This window comes from Acanthochromis polyacanthus, chromosome 6 (genome assembly GCF_021347895.1).
Source record: "Acanthochromis polyacanthus isolate Apoly-LR-REF ecotype Palm Island chromosome 6, KAUST_Apoly_ChrSc, whole genome shotgun sequence".
Lineage (NCBI taxonomy): Eukaryota > Metazoa > Chordata > Actinopteri > Pomacentridae > Acanthochromis > Acanthochromis polyacanthus.
In genome coordinates this window covers 1,396,864-1,413,764 of record NC_067118.1, presented here as the reverse complement: position 1 = coordinate 1,413,764, position 16,901 = coordinate 1,396,864, and the positions used below count along the sequence as shown (strand labels likewise).

The 16,901-nt window shown below is 39.1% G+C and overlaps 1 protein-coding gene across 7 annotated transcripts in view; it reads right to left on the bottom strand.

Annotated features, from left to right (window-relative positions):
• Nucleotides 1-16,901, bottom strand: part of LOC127534455 (NACHT, LRR and PYD domains-containing protein 12-like) — an 81,997-nt gene that overhangs the window by 25,366 nt on the left and 39,730 nt on the right. For 2 of the 7 annotated variants that reach the window (XM_051949668.1, XM_051949671.1), the window contains exons 5-7: nucleotides 2,840-2,912; nucleotides 2,454-2,679; nucleotides 507-2,301 (exon numbers count right to left, since the gene is read on the bottom strand). The exons of the other annotated variants lie outside the window; for them this stretch is intronic. In XM_051949668.1, coding sequence (XP_051805628.1) covers nucleotides 507-2,301; nucleotides 2,454-2,679; nucleotides 2,840-2,912 — 2,094 coding nt within the window. The remainder of the gene's footprint in view (nucleotides 1-506; nucleotides 2,302-2,453; nucleotides 2,680-2,839; nucleotides 2,913-16,901) is intronic. 7 annotated transcript variants of the gene reach the window in all.

Here is a 16,901-nt window from a genome sequence, read left to right as displayed (position 1 = left end):
TTTAAAGTACTTTGCCTTCAGATTAGCAGAGCTCTGCATAGATTAGCTCATCCAAAGATGTTGTTGTGATGAACGTTACTGATAGAGTGTGACGTGAGTCAGTACGATGGAACGTCGACTTCATTTACATGAAGTTAACGTCAAACCCTCTTTCAATGTTCTTTCCATACGGCCAGCTTCATCAGTGACATCCATTCATTTATTTTACATTTCAGGACCTAAATGTCAGAACCAAATCAAAAATCCTCCAACAGAAAAAGCTGATGTCTTTAGCTCAGTGATCTCACCTCTAACTGTATGTAAAGGATGAAGGAGAAAATTTGTGACTGACATTTTCACAGCGTTTGAAACGGCTCAAGAACATCTGAGACTAAACACAGCTGACATGTTATGTTTGGAATAAATAAATGGAACATTCAGAATAATGAGATGTTCTAATGAGAAGATCTGAAGAACTGAACAACTGATCTACACTCACTGATCATGTTCATTACATCTGGACTCACCGAAACTTTCTGCAGTTCCTCACAGCTGGAATCAATCTCCGTTTTCCCTCCTTTGTTGTTCTGTACATGTTCAGGTCCAACTCATCCAGAACCTCCTCTGACATTTGCAGCATGTAGGCCAGAGCTGAGCAGTGGATCTCAGAGAGTTCCTCCTCTGATCTGTTCTTTGACTGAAGGAACTCTTGGATCTCCTGATGTACTGAGAGATCCTTCATCTCCATCAGACAGTGGAAGATGTTGATGCTCCTGTCTGGAGACATTTCATCACTGTTCATCTTCTTCAGGTTGTCGATGACTCTCTGGATCATTTCTGGATGGTTCTCTGTCTGATCCAGCAGACCTCCTAAGAGTCTCTGGTTGGACTCCAGACAGAGGCCATGAAGGAAGCGAACAAACAGGTCCAGGTGACCATTTTTACTTCTCAGGGATTTCTCCATGACTCTGTTCAGGAACACATCCAGAGTGTCTCTCCCCTCATCTTTCCAGTCTTTTCCCAGGAAGTCTTCCAGAACCTTCTCCTTCCTGTTGGTGTAACAGTGGAACATGTAGACTGCAGCCAGAAACTCCTGAACGCTCAGATGGATGAAGCAGAACACCTTGCCCTGGTACAGTCCTCTCTCCTCTTTAAAGATCTGTGTGAACACTCCTGAGTACACTGAGGCTGCTTCCATATCGATGCCACACTCTGTCAGGTCGGACTCATAGAAGATCAGGTTTCCTTTCTGCAGCTGCTCAAAAGCCAGTTTTCCCAGAGACTCAATCATCCTCCTGCTGTCTGGACTCCAGTGTGGATCTGTCTCAGCTCCTCCATCATACTTGACCTTCTTGACTTTGGTCTGAACCACCAGGTGGTAGATGTACATCTCAGTCAGGGTTCTGGGCAGATCTCCTCCCTTTCTGGTTCTCAGCAGCTCCTCCAGAACTGTAGCAGTGATCCAGCAGAACACCGGGATGTGGCACATGATGTGGAGGCTTTGTGCTGCTTTAATGTGGGAGATGATGCTGCTGGCCTGTTCCTCATCTCTGGATCTCTTCCTGAAGTACTCCTCCTTCTGTGGGTCAGTGAACCCTCTGACATCTGTCACCATGTCCACACAGTCAGGAGGGATCTGACTGGCTGCTGCAGGTCGTGTGGTTATCCAGAGGCGAGCAGAGGGAAGCAGCTTCCCCCTGATCAGGTTTGTCAGCAGCACATCCACTGAGGTAGACTCTGTAACATCAGTCAGGACCTCATTGTTGTGGAAGTCCAGAGGAAGGCGACACTCATCCAGACCGTCAAAGATCAACACAACCTGGAAGTCTTCAAACCTGAACATTCCTGCTGCTTTGGTTTCACTGAAGAAGTGATGAACAAGTTCCACCAAGCTGAACTTTCTCTCTTTCAGCACATTCAGCTCTCTGAAAGTCAATGGAAACATGAAGTGGATGTCCTGGTTGCTTTTGTCTTCAGCCCAGTCCAGAGTCAACTTCTGTGTTAACACTGTTTTCCCGATGCCAGCCACTCCCATTGTCATCACTGTTCTGATTGGTCCATCTCTTCCAGGTGAGCCTTTAAAGATGTCTTCTGGTCTGATGCTTGTTTCTGCTCTGTCTGCTTTCCTGGATGCTGCTTCAATCTGTCTGACCTCATGTTCATCATTGACCTCTGCAGTCCCTCCCTCTGTGATGTACAGCTCTGTGTAGATCTCATTCAGGAGGGTCGACTGTCCTGCTTTAGCGATGCCCTCAAACACTCTCTGGAACTTTTTCTTTAGACCACATTTAAGTTTACGTCTACAAACTGCAGCGGCAAGTTCTGAATGAAAAAACAACATGAGATCAATGAATAAATGACAGTAAACATTACAGCAGTTCATCCTCCTAAAGAATGATTCTGTGAAGATATTCTGAGACTTTAGTAAATGTTCTGTTGATCAGCAGCTTCAGTCTTTACACAAATCCTCTTACTGCTCTGCAGACGGTCAGCCAGCTTCTCCTGCTTCATCCTCCTCAGGAACAACACTGTGATCTGCTGAAGCATCTCTCTGCTGCTCCTCTGATCTTCATCATCACCCTCCAACTCCCCCTCATCCTCCCTCTGACTCTCTGAGCATTCTGGGTAATCTGGACTCACAACCTTCTGCATCTTCTTCAGCTCCTTCTTCACAAAAGTCACCATGTTGTCCTCCAGCAGCTGGAACAGAGAAATGTGTGAATGAGTCCATCAGAGTGAAATCATGGAGCCAAACATCAGATCCATGTTGGACACACTGACAGTCCACTGGTCTACAAAGAGCAGCATGGAGACGCCTGAACACAACAGATGGAGAACAACTTGTTGTCCATGAACTCACCATGAATATGGAGTCCAGGTGATGCTGCTGGTCAGACTGAACTCTGGGAACCTCTGAGTTCTGCTGGTCCACTCTGTGGATCAACATCAACAGTTAGATCTCAGTACATCTGTCCACACAGACAAATTACATCAGATGAAATGCATTTATACAGCACATTTCTGACAGATAGGTAGAAAAAACATATGCAGACAGACAGAACAAATTATAATAGACAATATAAAACTAGTAAAATCAATGAGTAAAACAAAATAAAATGCGATAAAATACTAGAACAGGCAGAAGAGGATAGTAACTTGTAAGATCAAATTTTAAAATAAATATGAAATCTTTTTACCATTGAGAGCAGCCAAAAGCCATTGAAAACACGAACATCAAGGTTTTGATGTGAAAATATTATCAGACTGAAAGAGGAAGGCTGCTCCAAAGCTTTGGACTCTGACCCGACTGTAAAGGTTGGACCTCCCAGCAGCCTCAGTCATGAACAGTTATTAGCAGTTGTTCTGATCAAGCTGATATGAGGCTTTGAGGTGGAGGAGGAGCAAAGAGGTTCAGAAATGTCCCCAGGCTCCAACCCTTGCATGGTTTCATACATAGTTCAAGAGGACAGGTTTAAAGCTTTCCTTGTTATGGTCCTGCTCCTGTCCCTGTTCTTCTCAGTGCTTCTCTCTTCTTTCTCCCTCCTTTTTCCTGTCTGTCATCTGTCTCTCCCTATTCTCACTCTCTCTGGTCTCTCTCTCCTACATCTCTCCCTCACTCGTCCCATGTCATCTCTCTGTCCTTGTCTCGTACCTCTGTCTCTCCCTCTGTCTGCATCTGTTGGTCTCTGTCTTTCTGCCTGTCTCACTCTCTCTCACCTGCCTGCACTCCTGATTACTGCTCTGTGATTCACCTGCACTGATCAGTCCATTTACCTCACCTGTCTTCAATTACACCACCACTATATAAACCCAGCTCAGTCACTGACTCCCTGCTGGACCATAGACTCTTTCATTCTGCATCATCTCCATGCTTCATGGACACAGTTCTACCCCTGTACTCCCACTGGTTCCTGTTTATTTCCTCCACCTGGACTTACCTTCCCTGTTTGGATTCCCACCTGTTTCTATTCTGTCTCCAACCTGCTGAAACTCTGTTTTGTGTTCCACCTTTTCCTGGATTTCCCGAGTCTGCTCACCTTCCCCTTCAGTTTTGTTCCTTCTTGTTTTAACTACCCAGTTTTGTTGGAGTAGTTTAGTTTATTCATTTGTGGTTTACTTAGATTTTCCCCTCTGTTGTTAGTCCAGAGTTTTGTTGATTTTGGTCGTCTTGCCTTTTTTTCCAATTAGATTTAGTCAGTTTTCAGTCCTTCATCTCTGCCTATCCATAGTTCCTCCCTAGCTTGCATCCCTAGGTTTTGGTTCATTCTAAATAAAGTTCCATTTTCTGCTACAACCAGCTTGTCTGCTTTTGTGCCTGCATCTGGGTTCTCAGACTTCCCCACGTAATAATCCTTTGTTTTGGTGTCAGTTAAAAATAATTAATTATTTATAATTAATTGAATTTCCCCTCAGGGATTAATAAAGTTACTGTATTTAAAGTCTGGCAGCAGAATTCTGAAGCAGCTGCAGACCAGACAGTGAGGATGGACCAATACCAGGTACAGTAAGTTACAGCAGTCTAACCATGAGGAAAGGTTGTGGCTATCAACCTGCTATTGGACCATTATCTCCGTTTGAATTCTTCCCATTTCCACTATCAGTGTGTTCATGTTTTCTTTGTTACAGGAAACAACAGCAACCTCCAGGCAGCAAACGACTGCACTTAAAATCTAACGGAAACACAAGTTTAGCTGCTGGATCACACAATATTGCAGCGCTAATAGTTTTTTTTTGCAGGGAATTATCATTTTAATCACAGTGGTTGTCTCTCTGCATGCTAATGTTCCACCACAACAAGTCCAGCTGTCACTATGTTCAATAATAATGAATTCATTTGAAGAATAACAAGTCAGAGCGTTTTTCACCATAACAGAATGATGGTGTTTAGTAGCCTGTATGTTCCACAGAGTGGGCTGGAAAAGCCAGAGGATTAAGATAAGATCAACTGTATTTATCCCTCACCAGAGAAATTCACACATAACAGCTGGATATAGATAAGGCAGAAAGAAGCACTAGAACTACAAAGAAATTTGATTTTATTTAATTTTCATTTCTCCAGATAATCTCAATGAGAGACCTGTCCTAAAACAACAAAATAAAACAAAACTGATTCACTGACAAACAACACTAATGGACCTGTACTAGACAATACAACAATACAACACTGAGTTACAGACTGACAGGGTCATGACAAAACACAACATGGACATTAAAATGGATGTGCAAAAGTGCCAAGCAGTAAAGTTTAAGAGTAAAAGGGCTAAGAATGGAGACAAAAAACACAACAAAAACCCATCATGATAAAATGAAGTATTTGCTGCTTTTGTTTTTCTTTACAAACAGAACATTGTGATGCTTTTGGTCAAACAGAACATGGACATATTGAAGTTTCACAGACTTATTAATGCACTAAATCAATCATCTGATCAATCGATAATGAAAATGTTTCTGATCTGTCACTCTGCATGTGATGACATCAGCTCCTAGTGACCTCATTAACATGTGACTGGAGAGAGAACCAATCAGAGTGAGCTACACTCCAAACAACATGTTTCACTTTGACAAGAGAAAAGTCTTTAAGGACGACGACTGCAGCTGAAACATTAAAAGATTTCTGATCAAAATGGTAGTTTGAAATAAAGCCGTTAGCAAATCATGAATGCTGCATTTTAGGATCTGAGTTCAACAACACAGAGTTTAAACTGTGTGTCAGTGGTTTTACAGATTCCTGCTGCTGTTACAGTCACAGTTTGATGCTGTCTCATGATGGAGCTTCATTACTTGTTTAAATCTTTTACACACTAAACATTAAACTGAAGCTTGACTCAAACAATAACATCACAAATCAAATCAATCAAACAAATGTCCATCAGAAAAAAATGGAAAAAGACATTTACCACAAACCCTACAGCCCTAATGAGGACTAATCAATAAGTTAATCAATCTTAACTCAGAGAAACTGCCCCAAAACTAACCAGATAAGAAACACAACACCAGTTTACAGAGAAACAAAGTCCAAACTTCTTCCCTCTGGCTTTAAGTTCACTGACCACAGCACAACTTCTTCACTTTGTCAATGCAACAATCCCTAACCAGCATCCACAAACCTGCATGAAGCCAAATGTCTCTCCAGGACATCACAGCAGTGTTCACTGTTTGCTATTTGTCCTCCTCCATCCAGCAGCACCTGAAACCTGAGTGCAGCTTCCTGTCTACTCTGTTTGAGCCAAAGCACAAAGACGCCACCTGCTGGATCAGCTGGTGTCCTGCAGCTGCTTCACCACAGAACCACAGCATCCATTCTTTCCTCTCTGACAGGAACATTTCCATGGATGTGACAAAGACTCAGCATGTGTTTGAGGATCCATTCATGAAGACAATAAAACTGATTCACTGACATTTTATACAGTTACAGCATTTATATATCAATTACCTCTGAGCAGCAGGAGCTCCATCTCCTTTGAAGTGAATTTAAAAACCTATTGAATCATCGCTCTTAAAGGGTTAGGATTAAACCTCTGTGTTCTTGTTTTGTTCATGTTGTGTGTCTTTGTGAGGATGAACTACAGAATCTTACTTCTGTCCAGCAGAACGTTGTTGTCTTTTGAAGTTAATGATGTCATCCTTTGATTGATCACTCTTCATAGACACACAGCTGGGTTCTGGTTCTGGTCCTGGTCCTGGTCCTGGGATCTGATGGATTCTGGTAGACAGAGAGGAAAACCATCAGCTCAGTAAGTGCAGAAAAATGAGCCGAGTCTCTTTGTGTTTATGTTGTGTGTCTTTGTGAGGATGAACTACAGAATCTTACTTCTGTCCAGCAGAACGTTGTTGTCTTTTAAAGTTAATGATGTCATCCTTTGATTGATCACTCTTCATAGACACACAGCTGGGTTCTGGTCCTGGTCCTGGTCCTGGTCCTGGTCCTGGTCCTGGGATCTGATGGATTCTGGTAGACAGAGAGGAAAACCATCAGCTCAGTAAGTGCAGAAAAATGAGCCGAGTCTCTTTGTGTTTATGTTGTGTGTCTTTGTGAGGATGAACTACAGAATCTTACTTCTGTCCAGCAGAACGTTGTTGTCTTTTAAAGTTAATGATGTCATCCTTTGATTGATCACTCTTCATAGACACACAGCTGGGTTCTGGTTCTGGTCCTGGTCGTGGTCCTGGTCCTGGTTCTGGTCCTAGTCCTGGGATCTGATGGATCCTGACAGACAGAGAGAAAATCCAGCTCAATAAGTGCAGAAGAAATTAGTCGAGTCTCGTTGTGTTCATGTTGTGTGTCTTTGTGAGGGTGAACTACAGTGTCAGTGTCTTACTTCTCCCCAGCAGCACGTTGTTGTCTTTCAAAGAACATGGCGGCGCCCCTTGAGCGAGAACTCTTCATGGAGCGAAGACTGAGTTCTGGTCCTGGTTCTGGTTCTGGTCCTGGGTTCTGATGGATCCTGGTAGACAGACATGAAAACCAGCAGCTCAGTAAGTGCAGCACAAACCAGCAGCTTGACAACAACCAACACAGCTGGAAGTTGAAGCAGCACCAACACCAAGTCATAAATCAGAGTCCAGACTAGCATCCTGCTGGAGCTGCTGTCAGGATGCAGCTTCATCATTAAATCTCTTTATTGGACTCCATCCAGAGTTCACACACAACTGTGAGGCTCAGCTGACTGTCATACCTTTCCATGTTGGTGAAAACCTGCAGCCACCTGAGGACACAAACACACAAAGTTCAGCCGTCAGTCTTCAGTCTCAGTCAAACACACAGCTGACTGGATCTGAACATTTCATTCTGTTTCTCAATCAACTCATCCCAGACCAGCGACCCACCAGCTGATTGTGGACGTCCACAGCAGCAGACAAACGGCAGCTTGTTGCCGACAAACACAAATCAAAGGTCCACTTACTCAACTTGTTGCAGTCCAACAGCTTTCTGCTCCTCTCCTGAGCTCCACCGTCGTCCTTCTTCAGCTCTGCAGGAACCAAACAGCTCAAAGCACAAACCAGTCTGAACCTGCACAGATCAGAGGTCAGCTCTTTATCCTTCTCATATCAGACACACAATCAACCCTCCCAGTCAGATCAGCTTTATTTCAATACAAGTACAGTCAGACTCAATATTCATCTTGATAATGAACCTGAAAGCTGAACTTAGAACTCGTTTCAAAGCCTCACTTTGAGTCTCTCACACCCAACTGGAAAACACAAAAACCAGTTGTGTTGGTTGTTGTATTCTGAGTTTTTATCTGAGTTCTCAGAGTTCTCAGCTGATTGACTTCAGATAAAGTCCTGACTTTAACATCCATGTAGACTCTGAGAATGAAGCCTCAACTCTGCATTCAGTTCACTGTTAGACTCTAAATCTAATCTTTTAATCACAGCCTCCATCTTGTTCTGACATCCAAACTCAACATCTCATCGTTTTTCCCCAAAACCCTCTTTTGTCTCATCGTATTTTTATTAAGGTCTGAATTTACAGTGATGGACTTCTGGGTCCAAACAGAATCAGAATACGAGAAGTTTGTCAGTGAAAAGAAAACTTGGAATTGAAATATGTCTCATAAAACAACTTGTGTTGGCAGTGAAAGAAAAATGTTTGTGAGAAAAGTTCAACTGAAAGATAAAACACAGATATTCACAATTATTTCTATTTTTATATTCTGATGACTTTCAGTGAGAGTTTTCTGATTTATTCCTTCAAATCTGTGTTTTATTGTTGTTTTATCTTGATACCAGTGTTGTCTGTTATCAGTTGTGTTTTCTTTTTCAATATTAAATTTGATCTGAAACAACAAACTATAACGTCTCTGTTGTGGCTCCAGACTACAGAACATTTGGTAAGAAGTTTCATTACAGTAAAAGTGTTTATCTGATCATGCAGAAACTACATTTAAGGAAATATTCCATTAATATTTACTTCAGAGCCAGTTTCTCTGTATAAATTCACCTCATTATGTAAAGTGTGAACATAAAACTGAATCAAATGTCTGTAAATAAAACTGAATGAATGTTGCTGGTGGAGGTAGAAAGTCTGAAGAACTGTGAGCTGACAGGTTGCTTTGCATTAGAACAAAACTCGCACATCATCAGAACTGCTCACATCTTTGGATTTATGACAAGTTCTAGGAATATTTTAAAGGAAATGTCTCCCAGTTTCTATCCATCTGCAGCTGCTTTTATCTGGTCAAACACACAACTGAATGTCTGTACTGACAGCAAAGGTTTGTCTTTGAGGAATTTAATGTTTCTTAGAACTCAGTAACTGTGACCAAAGATGTTTGTAATTTATAGTGTAATTAGCCCTGACATCATCATTAGAAGCTTTTAAACAGGATGTTTATGATGGTTAGGCTGCATGTTTTTAACATGTCTGATATCTGAGTTTAGACTCTAATTAACATCAATATTTTTATGTTTCTGTAATGGTTAATCCACCAGTATGTCCAAGTTCTTTCATCAAAATGACATCTTTAATGCTAAATATAACTATTGTTGTTTGCCATGAATTTTCAGATTTAATGCTTTAAAAAAGAAGTAGAAAGCACATTATTATTCTGTGATTAAGATGCCAAATTACAGTTATTTTCTTGCATTCCTGAACAGAAAAGCTAGATTTAGTGGTTGTATCTTATTTTGCATTCATTTCTAACTTCTGGCTGAAATTTGGTCATAAAAACGTGAATTCAGTTTGAAATTCCTCCCTTCTGTTCAACATGGTGAAGTGTAAAGTGAATTATTCAAGTAAATTATAAATATTACACATAGAATACTGCAGTAAATAATGAATGTTACAGGTAAATACTGCGGTAAATCCATAGGTAAACTCTGCACATGTACTATGGATAAAACACTGTAATGAAAACAGAATACTACAGGTAGAATACTGCAGAAAATGATGAATCCTAAAAGTAAAATACTGCAGTAGATGATGGATACTACAGGTAAAATACAACAGTAAATAATGATTTTTAAGGTAAATACTGCAGTAAATCAGGAATAATCCTGCAGTAAAAGATGACTTTACAGGTGGAAATTTAGAGAACATGATGACGATTACAGGTTGAATTTTGCAGAAAATGATGAATATCACAGGCAGAAAATTGTTTAGAATTATGAACAATCCAGGTAGAAAGTGCAGAAAATGATGAATATAACAGGTGGAATAATGAAGAAAAGGAAGAATTTTACAGGTAAAATTCTGCAGTGTAAGATGGAAAATACAGGTAATTACTGCAGTAAACTATGAAATTTTCATTTAGAATACTGCAGTCAGTGATAAATATTACAGGTAGAATACTGCAGTAAATGAATAATTCAGGTGAAAATTTGAGGAAAATCATGAATATTACAGGTTGATATTCTGTAGAAAATAGTGACTTTTACAGGTGAATAGTGCAGAAAATGAAGAATAATAGAGGTAAGAATTCTGCAGAAAATAATGTCTATTACAAATAAATTCTGCAGAAAATTATGAATATTACAAATAAATACTGCAGAAAATGATGAATAGTACAAGTGGAATAGTGCAGAAAATGAATGTTAAAGGTTAAATTATGCAGATAATGATGAATATTGGAGGTAGAATTCTGAAGAAAATGATGAACGCTACAAGTAAAATTCCACAGTAAGAGACAGAAAATACTGGTAAATACTGGAGCAAATGGTGGATACTGTAGGTACAATACTGCAGTAAATGAAGAACATTATACATTATGCAGAAAAAAGTGTGGAAGACTTTCATGTTGAGGCTCTGATGCTTTAATGCTGCTTCTCTTCTTTCTTCTCTGACAAACCAGGAACTGCTCACTTCTCTTAATGATGGTCCCTCCTACAAACTCAGCTCTACACTCCTCCCCTCTTCTTTAACCTCTTTATTCAAGCGCAGAGTCAAAGTTCAGCTGTCCGTCTATACACACCACTTTCTATAGAGCTCATTAATGGGAAGAAAAGCTGATAAGAAGTCATTATTGGGGCCTGCAAACATTCACAAACACCTAAAATGTGCCACAAACACTGGAGCATAAATGACTGGAGGAAGGTACTCTGGGCAGAAGTTTGAACTCTTTGGTCAGCATCATGGTGTTTATGTCCACAGAAAAACTGGAGAATGTTTTGATGCTGGAAGCACTGACCCACAGTGAAACACAGTGGAGATTCATTGTGGTATGGAGTTCCTTTTGTGGGCGAATTAGTTCAAATGGATGATTATTGTGAACAAGAAGGTGGACCACAACATCTTGGTGCATCATGGAATCCTTTCTGGATTGAACCTGATTGATTGTGAATGCAAATACGAGGAAGACAACGACCCCAAGAAGACTTCAAAGCTGTGCAGAGACTACTGGACCAAGAAAAAGGAAACTGGAGTTCTGGAAGTGATGGACCAGCCAAGTAATCGTCTAGACTGGAATCCTACTGAACAGATCTGGGATTTATTGAATTATAAAATAGATCACACAAAAGTTTCATCCAAAGCAAGTCTCTGGGAACAGCTAGAAACTATTTAGAACTCATTAACAAAAGAGAGTGTGGAAAAGTCCTTAAAAACAATGGAAGCAAGAATGTAAGCTGTTATCAGGGCCAAAGGAAGTTATTGAAAATATGAAGATTTAAGATTACCATAAGGACTGTTTAGTTGATCCATTTTGTTATTTGCCTGATAAATAACAATATAATTTTTAGTTTAAGACAGGTTTTTGACAGATTTCTAAAATATTTGTGTTTTCTCATTTAATGACAGATGGTTTAATAAACTTGTTGAGTGCTGTTTATCATGTCAGTCTGGAGTTTACAGTGAATCCTAAAAATGTAAATCTGCCAGGAGTGCTGTATCACTACATGAACAACAGCCAGATTTAAATCAGGTTCAATCAGTTTGCTTGTTTTTACCTTGTATTCGTATATTCATATTATAAATCAGTGTCTATAGGACTCCTGATAATCTGTCCATGAACAATGTTACAGCTGCTGTATTGAGCTGAATGAAAGCTCCTAAATCTGGACTCATTTTTCAACTACAAGCTACAAAAGACTTCATAGTGATTTCAGAAAAGATGCAACAAAACATCTAAATTATCTGGAGCAGTTCATCATTTCACATGTGACAGCTGGAAGACTGTAAAGGAAGAACAGCCAGAATCCCAAACAGCAGCAGCACACACTCATTTTTCTTTATGACTGAAGATGAACAAAGACAAAGTCAAAAATAAAAGATCACATTCAGTCACAACAGTGTGATAAAACACCACATGATTATATTTAGGGTTCATGTGGATTTAAAAGTACTGAATGTTTGAACTGTTTGGTTTAAAACTCCATTTTCTAAACAACCTCAGTGTCCGATCAACAATAATAAAGTTGAAGCTTCTACTGTCTTCTGCTGCTGCAGTCAGTCAGCTCATTTAGTTCAAATATCACTGATTTCTACTAAAAGTCATCATCATACTCACTCTGTGTAGAAATTCAGTGACTCAAATCATTTCTGCATCAACACTTCAAACTCAAATGTCAGAGCCTTGATTTGAATTCAGTCCGTTGATTTTCCTGAGACACAGATCAAGAGCTGAAAGCAGCAACAATGATCAGCAAGAAAACCACGACTCAGCAATCTTCCAGTGTGCTTAAAAAGAATCATTATTTCTGGACACTTTGTTTTAGTTTGTGATAGAAAAGTAGCAGCAGCTTACCTTTAATGAGTCAGAAGATTTGAATGAATATATTCCTCAGATCACAAGACTTTCATCAGATGGACTAAACCGTTTGGTGCAATAAAGATGTTTTCCTGAACTGTGCACTAAATGTTTATTACAGGTCAAAGTCCTGCTCTATAAAGCTGTAAAACAATTCAGAGTGATGATACGTGACTCAGTCTGAACCTGGAATCATTCAAGAGAACCAGAAAAACATTTATTTATATGAATGCTGCAGTAATGTGTCTCTAGCTGTGGAAATGATAAACCTTGTGTCGTCCTGCAGGTCAAAATTAACCTGTTTTAAAGTTTGAAAATGTGAAGAAAAAAAACATATAAAAAAGTTTTAGTGGAAAAAAAGAAATGTTAAAAAGGTTTCTTTAGAACATTCATAAAAAAAATCAACCAAAATCCAGCGAATTTCGCTGGATTTTGGTTGATTTTTTTGTGAATGTTCTGAAAGCAAATATTAGAAATTTTACTGATATTGATATGATCCCCTTAGATATTTTGAGGATTTTTTGGAAGATTTTTTTTTGCCATATTTGGGGTATTTTTTTTAAAACAAACTTTTAAGGAATTATTGGAATTTTCTTCCTGAAGGTTTTGCAAAGTTTCAGAAATTTGAATGATTTTTTTGCTGAATTTTTGATTTTTTTTTTTTTCAGACAGGAAACAGTATTTTTTGGTGCCTGTAAATGAGGACAACAGGAGGGTTAAACCAAGGGTGAACTGTGATTATCATGTGTCCAATAAAGCTGTTCTCAATCACATATTTTCTGTTTCTGTTGTCAGAACAAGTATGAGACTAAAATGCAGCTCATTAAAACTCCATGTTAAGCAGCAGTCAGGTCAGAGTCAGTTCAAGCTGGAGCTCTGCTAAAATACTGATTTTATAACCACAGTTAACATAGTTTGGTAAAATCTTTTGCCATCAGTGGTCTTGACATGTGGTGATGTTTCTGTTGATGCATGTTAGGGCTGGATCAGACACACTGGGTCCTTCTTTCCAGAGAAAATGTGTCCTGTGATGTAGATGAAGTCCTGTGCCCTGACTCAGTACGGAAAAATGATGCTGTGGCAGAGTAATGCACTTCTTTTCTTTGGACTTCATTTGTAAATTTTTGTGCTTTTCAGTTTTTCTCCATTGCTCAGACACATTCCTGGAAAGCTGCTCTCCTTTTCCCTAAACTGTGAACACAAAACCCAATTTTCAAGCTACATTCACAAAACCTCTGACTCTTCTTGCAAAACCAAACTTTCACCCCAAAACAGTTCAATCTGTGCTCAAAACTGAACTTTTCTGTCAAATCATGCCTCAAGTCAATCTAAATTAAATACTGAGCAGTCACTAAACACTACATAGAAAAAAGGAAAACACAACGCTCAGGACATGAAGCGGTAGAAATAAATGTTTATTTAGGCTAAATGCATGTTGCAAAACTAAATACCTGGGCATTTGTAACACTTGTACATAGAAAAAAGAATTTGCAAAAAAACAGAAATGCTGTGCATTTACATGTAGCACTTGTATGTAAAAATAAAGCACAAAAATTTACAAATGAAGTACAAAGAACAGAAGTGCATTACTCTGCCACAGCATCATTTCTCTGTACTGGGTCAGGCCACAGGACTTCATCTACATCACAGGACACATTTTCTCTGGACAGGCAACGGAGGAAAAACCCCTGTCATGCCGTATCCATGCTCCTCTTCTTAGATTTCTATCCATTGTAGTGCCTCACAAACCAGTGCTCTGGCTTATATGTACCCTCACGTCATTAGCCACAAGTGTGATCAGTTTTGAGTTGTTGTGTTCAACCGGTGACGCCTGAGCTTTAACTGTGTTTGACTTTTGCCACCTGTGCTCACCATTATGCAACACAGTCGCATCACAATGACAATGTGTTGACAAGGTGTGTCTAAACAGGTGAAAAGGGCTTATGGTTTAGCCAAAAGAGTGACTGATTCAATAAGTGGGTTCAGACAACTGAGAATTTGGTTCAGACAATAGAGTTTAGTGTTTTAGCAATTGAGAAAAACTGTATTTTTACGTACAAGTGCTACATGTAAATGCAAAGCATTTCTGTTTTTTGCAAATTCTTTTTTCTATGTAGAAGTGTTACAAATGCCCAGGTATTTTATTTTGTAACATGCATTTAGCCTAAATAACCATTTATTTCTACCGCTTCATGTCCTGAGCGTTGTGTTTTCATTTTTTCTATGTAGTGTTTAGTGACTGCTCAGTATTTAATTTCGATTGACTTGAGGCATGATTTGACAGAAAAGTTCAGTTTTGAGCACAGATTGAACTGTTTTGGGGCGAAAGTTTGGTTTTGCAAGAAGAGTCAGAGGTTTTGTGAATGTAGCTTGAAAACTGGGTTTTGTGTTCACAGTTTAGGGAAAAGGAGAGCAGCTTTCCAGGAATGTGTCTTAGCAATGGAGAAAAACTGTAAAGATGTTTTCCTGAACTGTGCTGTGCACTAAATGTTTATTACAGGTCAAAGTCCTGCTCTATAAAGCTGTAAAACAATTCAGAGTGATGATACGTGACTCAGTCTGAAACTGGAATCATTCAAGAGAACCAGAAAAACATTTATTTATATGAATGCTGCAGTAATGTGTCTCTAGCTGTGTAAAGATGAAACCTTGAGTTGTCCTGCAGGTCAAAATTAACTCATTTTAAAGCTTGAAAATGTGGGGGGGAACACATTTTCACAGTGAAACTTCTGATGTCCACATTTTCAACATTTTTGGGAAATCTTTGAACATTTTTTGGTGAAAAAAAGAAATGTTAAAAATGTTTCTTAGAACATTCACAGAAAAAATCAAATGAATTTCGCTGGATTTTGTTTGATTTTTTAGTGAATGTTCTAAAAGAAAATATTATATATGGAATCATTTTAGATATTTTTAGGATTTTTTGGAAATTTTTTTTGCCATATTTGGGGGATTTTTTAAAAATAAAACTTTTAAGGAATTATTGGAATTTTGTTCCTGAAGGTTTTGCATGTGTTCAGAAATTTGAATGATTTTTTTTGCTGAATTTTTGATTTTTTTTTTCAGACAGGAAACAGTATTTTTTGGTGCCTGTAAATGAGGACAACAGGAGGGTTAAACCAAGGGTGAACTGTGATTATCATGTGTCCAATAAAGCTGTTCTCAATCATATATTTTCTGTTTCTGTTGTCAGAACAAGTATGAGACTAAAATGCAGCTCATTAAAACTCCATGTTAAGCAGCAGTCAGGTCAGAGTCAGTTCAAGCTGGAGCTCTGCTAAAATACTGATTTTATAACCACAGCGTCTGAAACTCACAGTACACATTAGTTCAAGTTCTCTCTGTTAGACATGCTCCCAGAAACACATTTAACAGATAAACCAACTAACATTTCACAAAACTGAAGCAAATATGGCCACAAACATCCAAACAGACTTTAAAATCAAACAAACTCAATAAAATCTACCCAGTCAAACAGAAAAAGACGACTGAGCTCTGAATAAACACAAATCAGTGAAACTCACTGTCAGAACAAGATGGAGGCTGTGATTAAAAGATTAGATTTAGAGTCTAACAGTGAACTGAATGCAGAGTTGAGGCTTCATTCTCAGAGTCTACATGGATGTTAAAGTCAGGACTTTATCTGAAGTCAATCAGCTGAGAACTCTGAGAACTCAGATAAAAACTCAGAATACAACAACCAACACAACTGGTTTTTGTGTTTTCCAGTTGGGTGTGAGAGACTCAAAGTGAGGCTTTGAAACGAGTTCTAAGTTCAGCTTTCAGGTTAATTATTAAGATGATTATTGAGTCTGACTGTACTTGTATTGAAATAAAGCTGATCTGACTGGGAGGGTTGATTGTGTGTCTGATATGAGAAGGATAAAGAGCTGACCTCTGATCTGTGCATCACAAACCCCTACAAGGCCTCCTTCAGGGACCAAAACTGGAGAAAGAGCTCAGTAAATATGAACTTCATTAGTGTTTGTGAAAGCAGCTGATTGAACAAACTAAACTCCTCCTCTTCATCTTCATCTTCTTCCTGAAGTGCAGTCAAGTGTCTGAGATCAGAGAGGACAGACAGATCAGTTCTCCTCCTGTGGAAACATTTTCACTTCACTCCTCCTTTAACACTGAAACATGAAAACGCTGCACTTTCCCTGTAGAAACTCCTGCATTCAAACTAGAGCACAGACGACATCCACAACACTGTCTGGGATCAAAGTGTTCAACAAC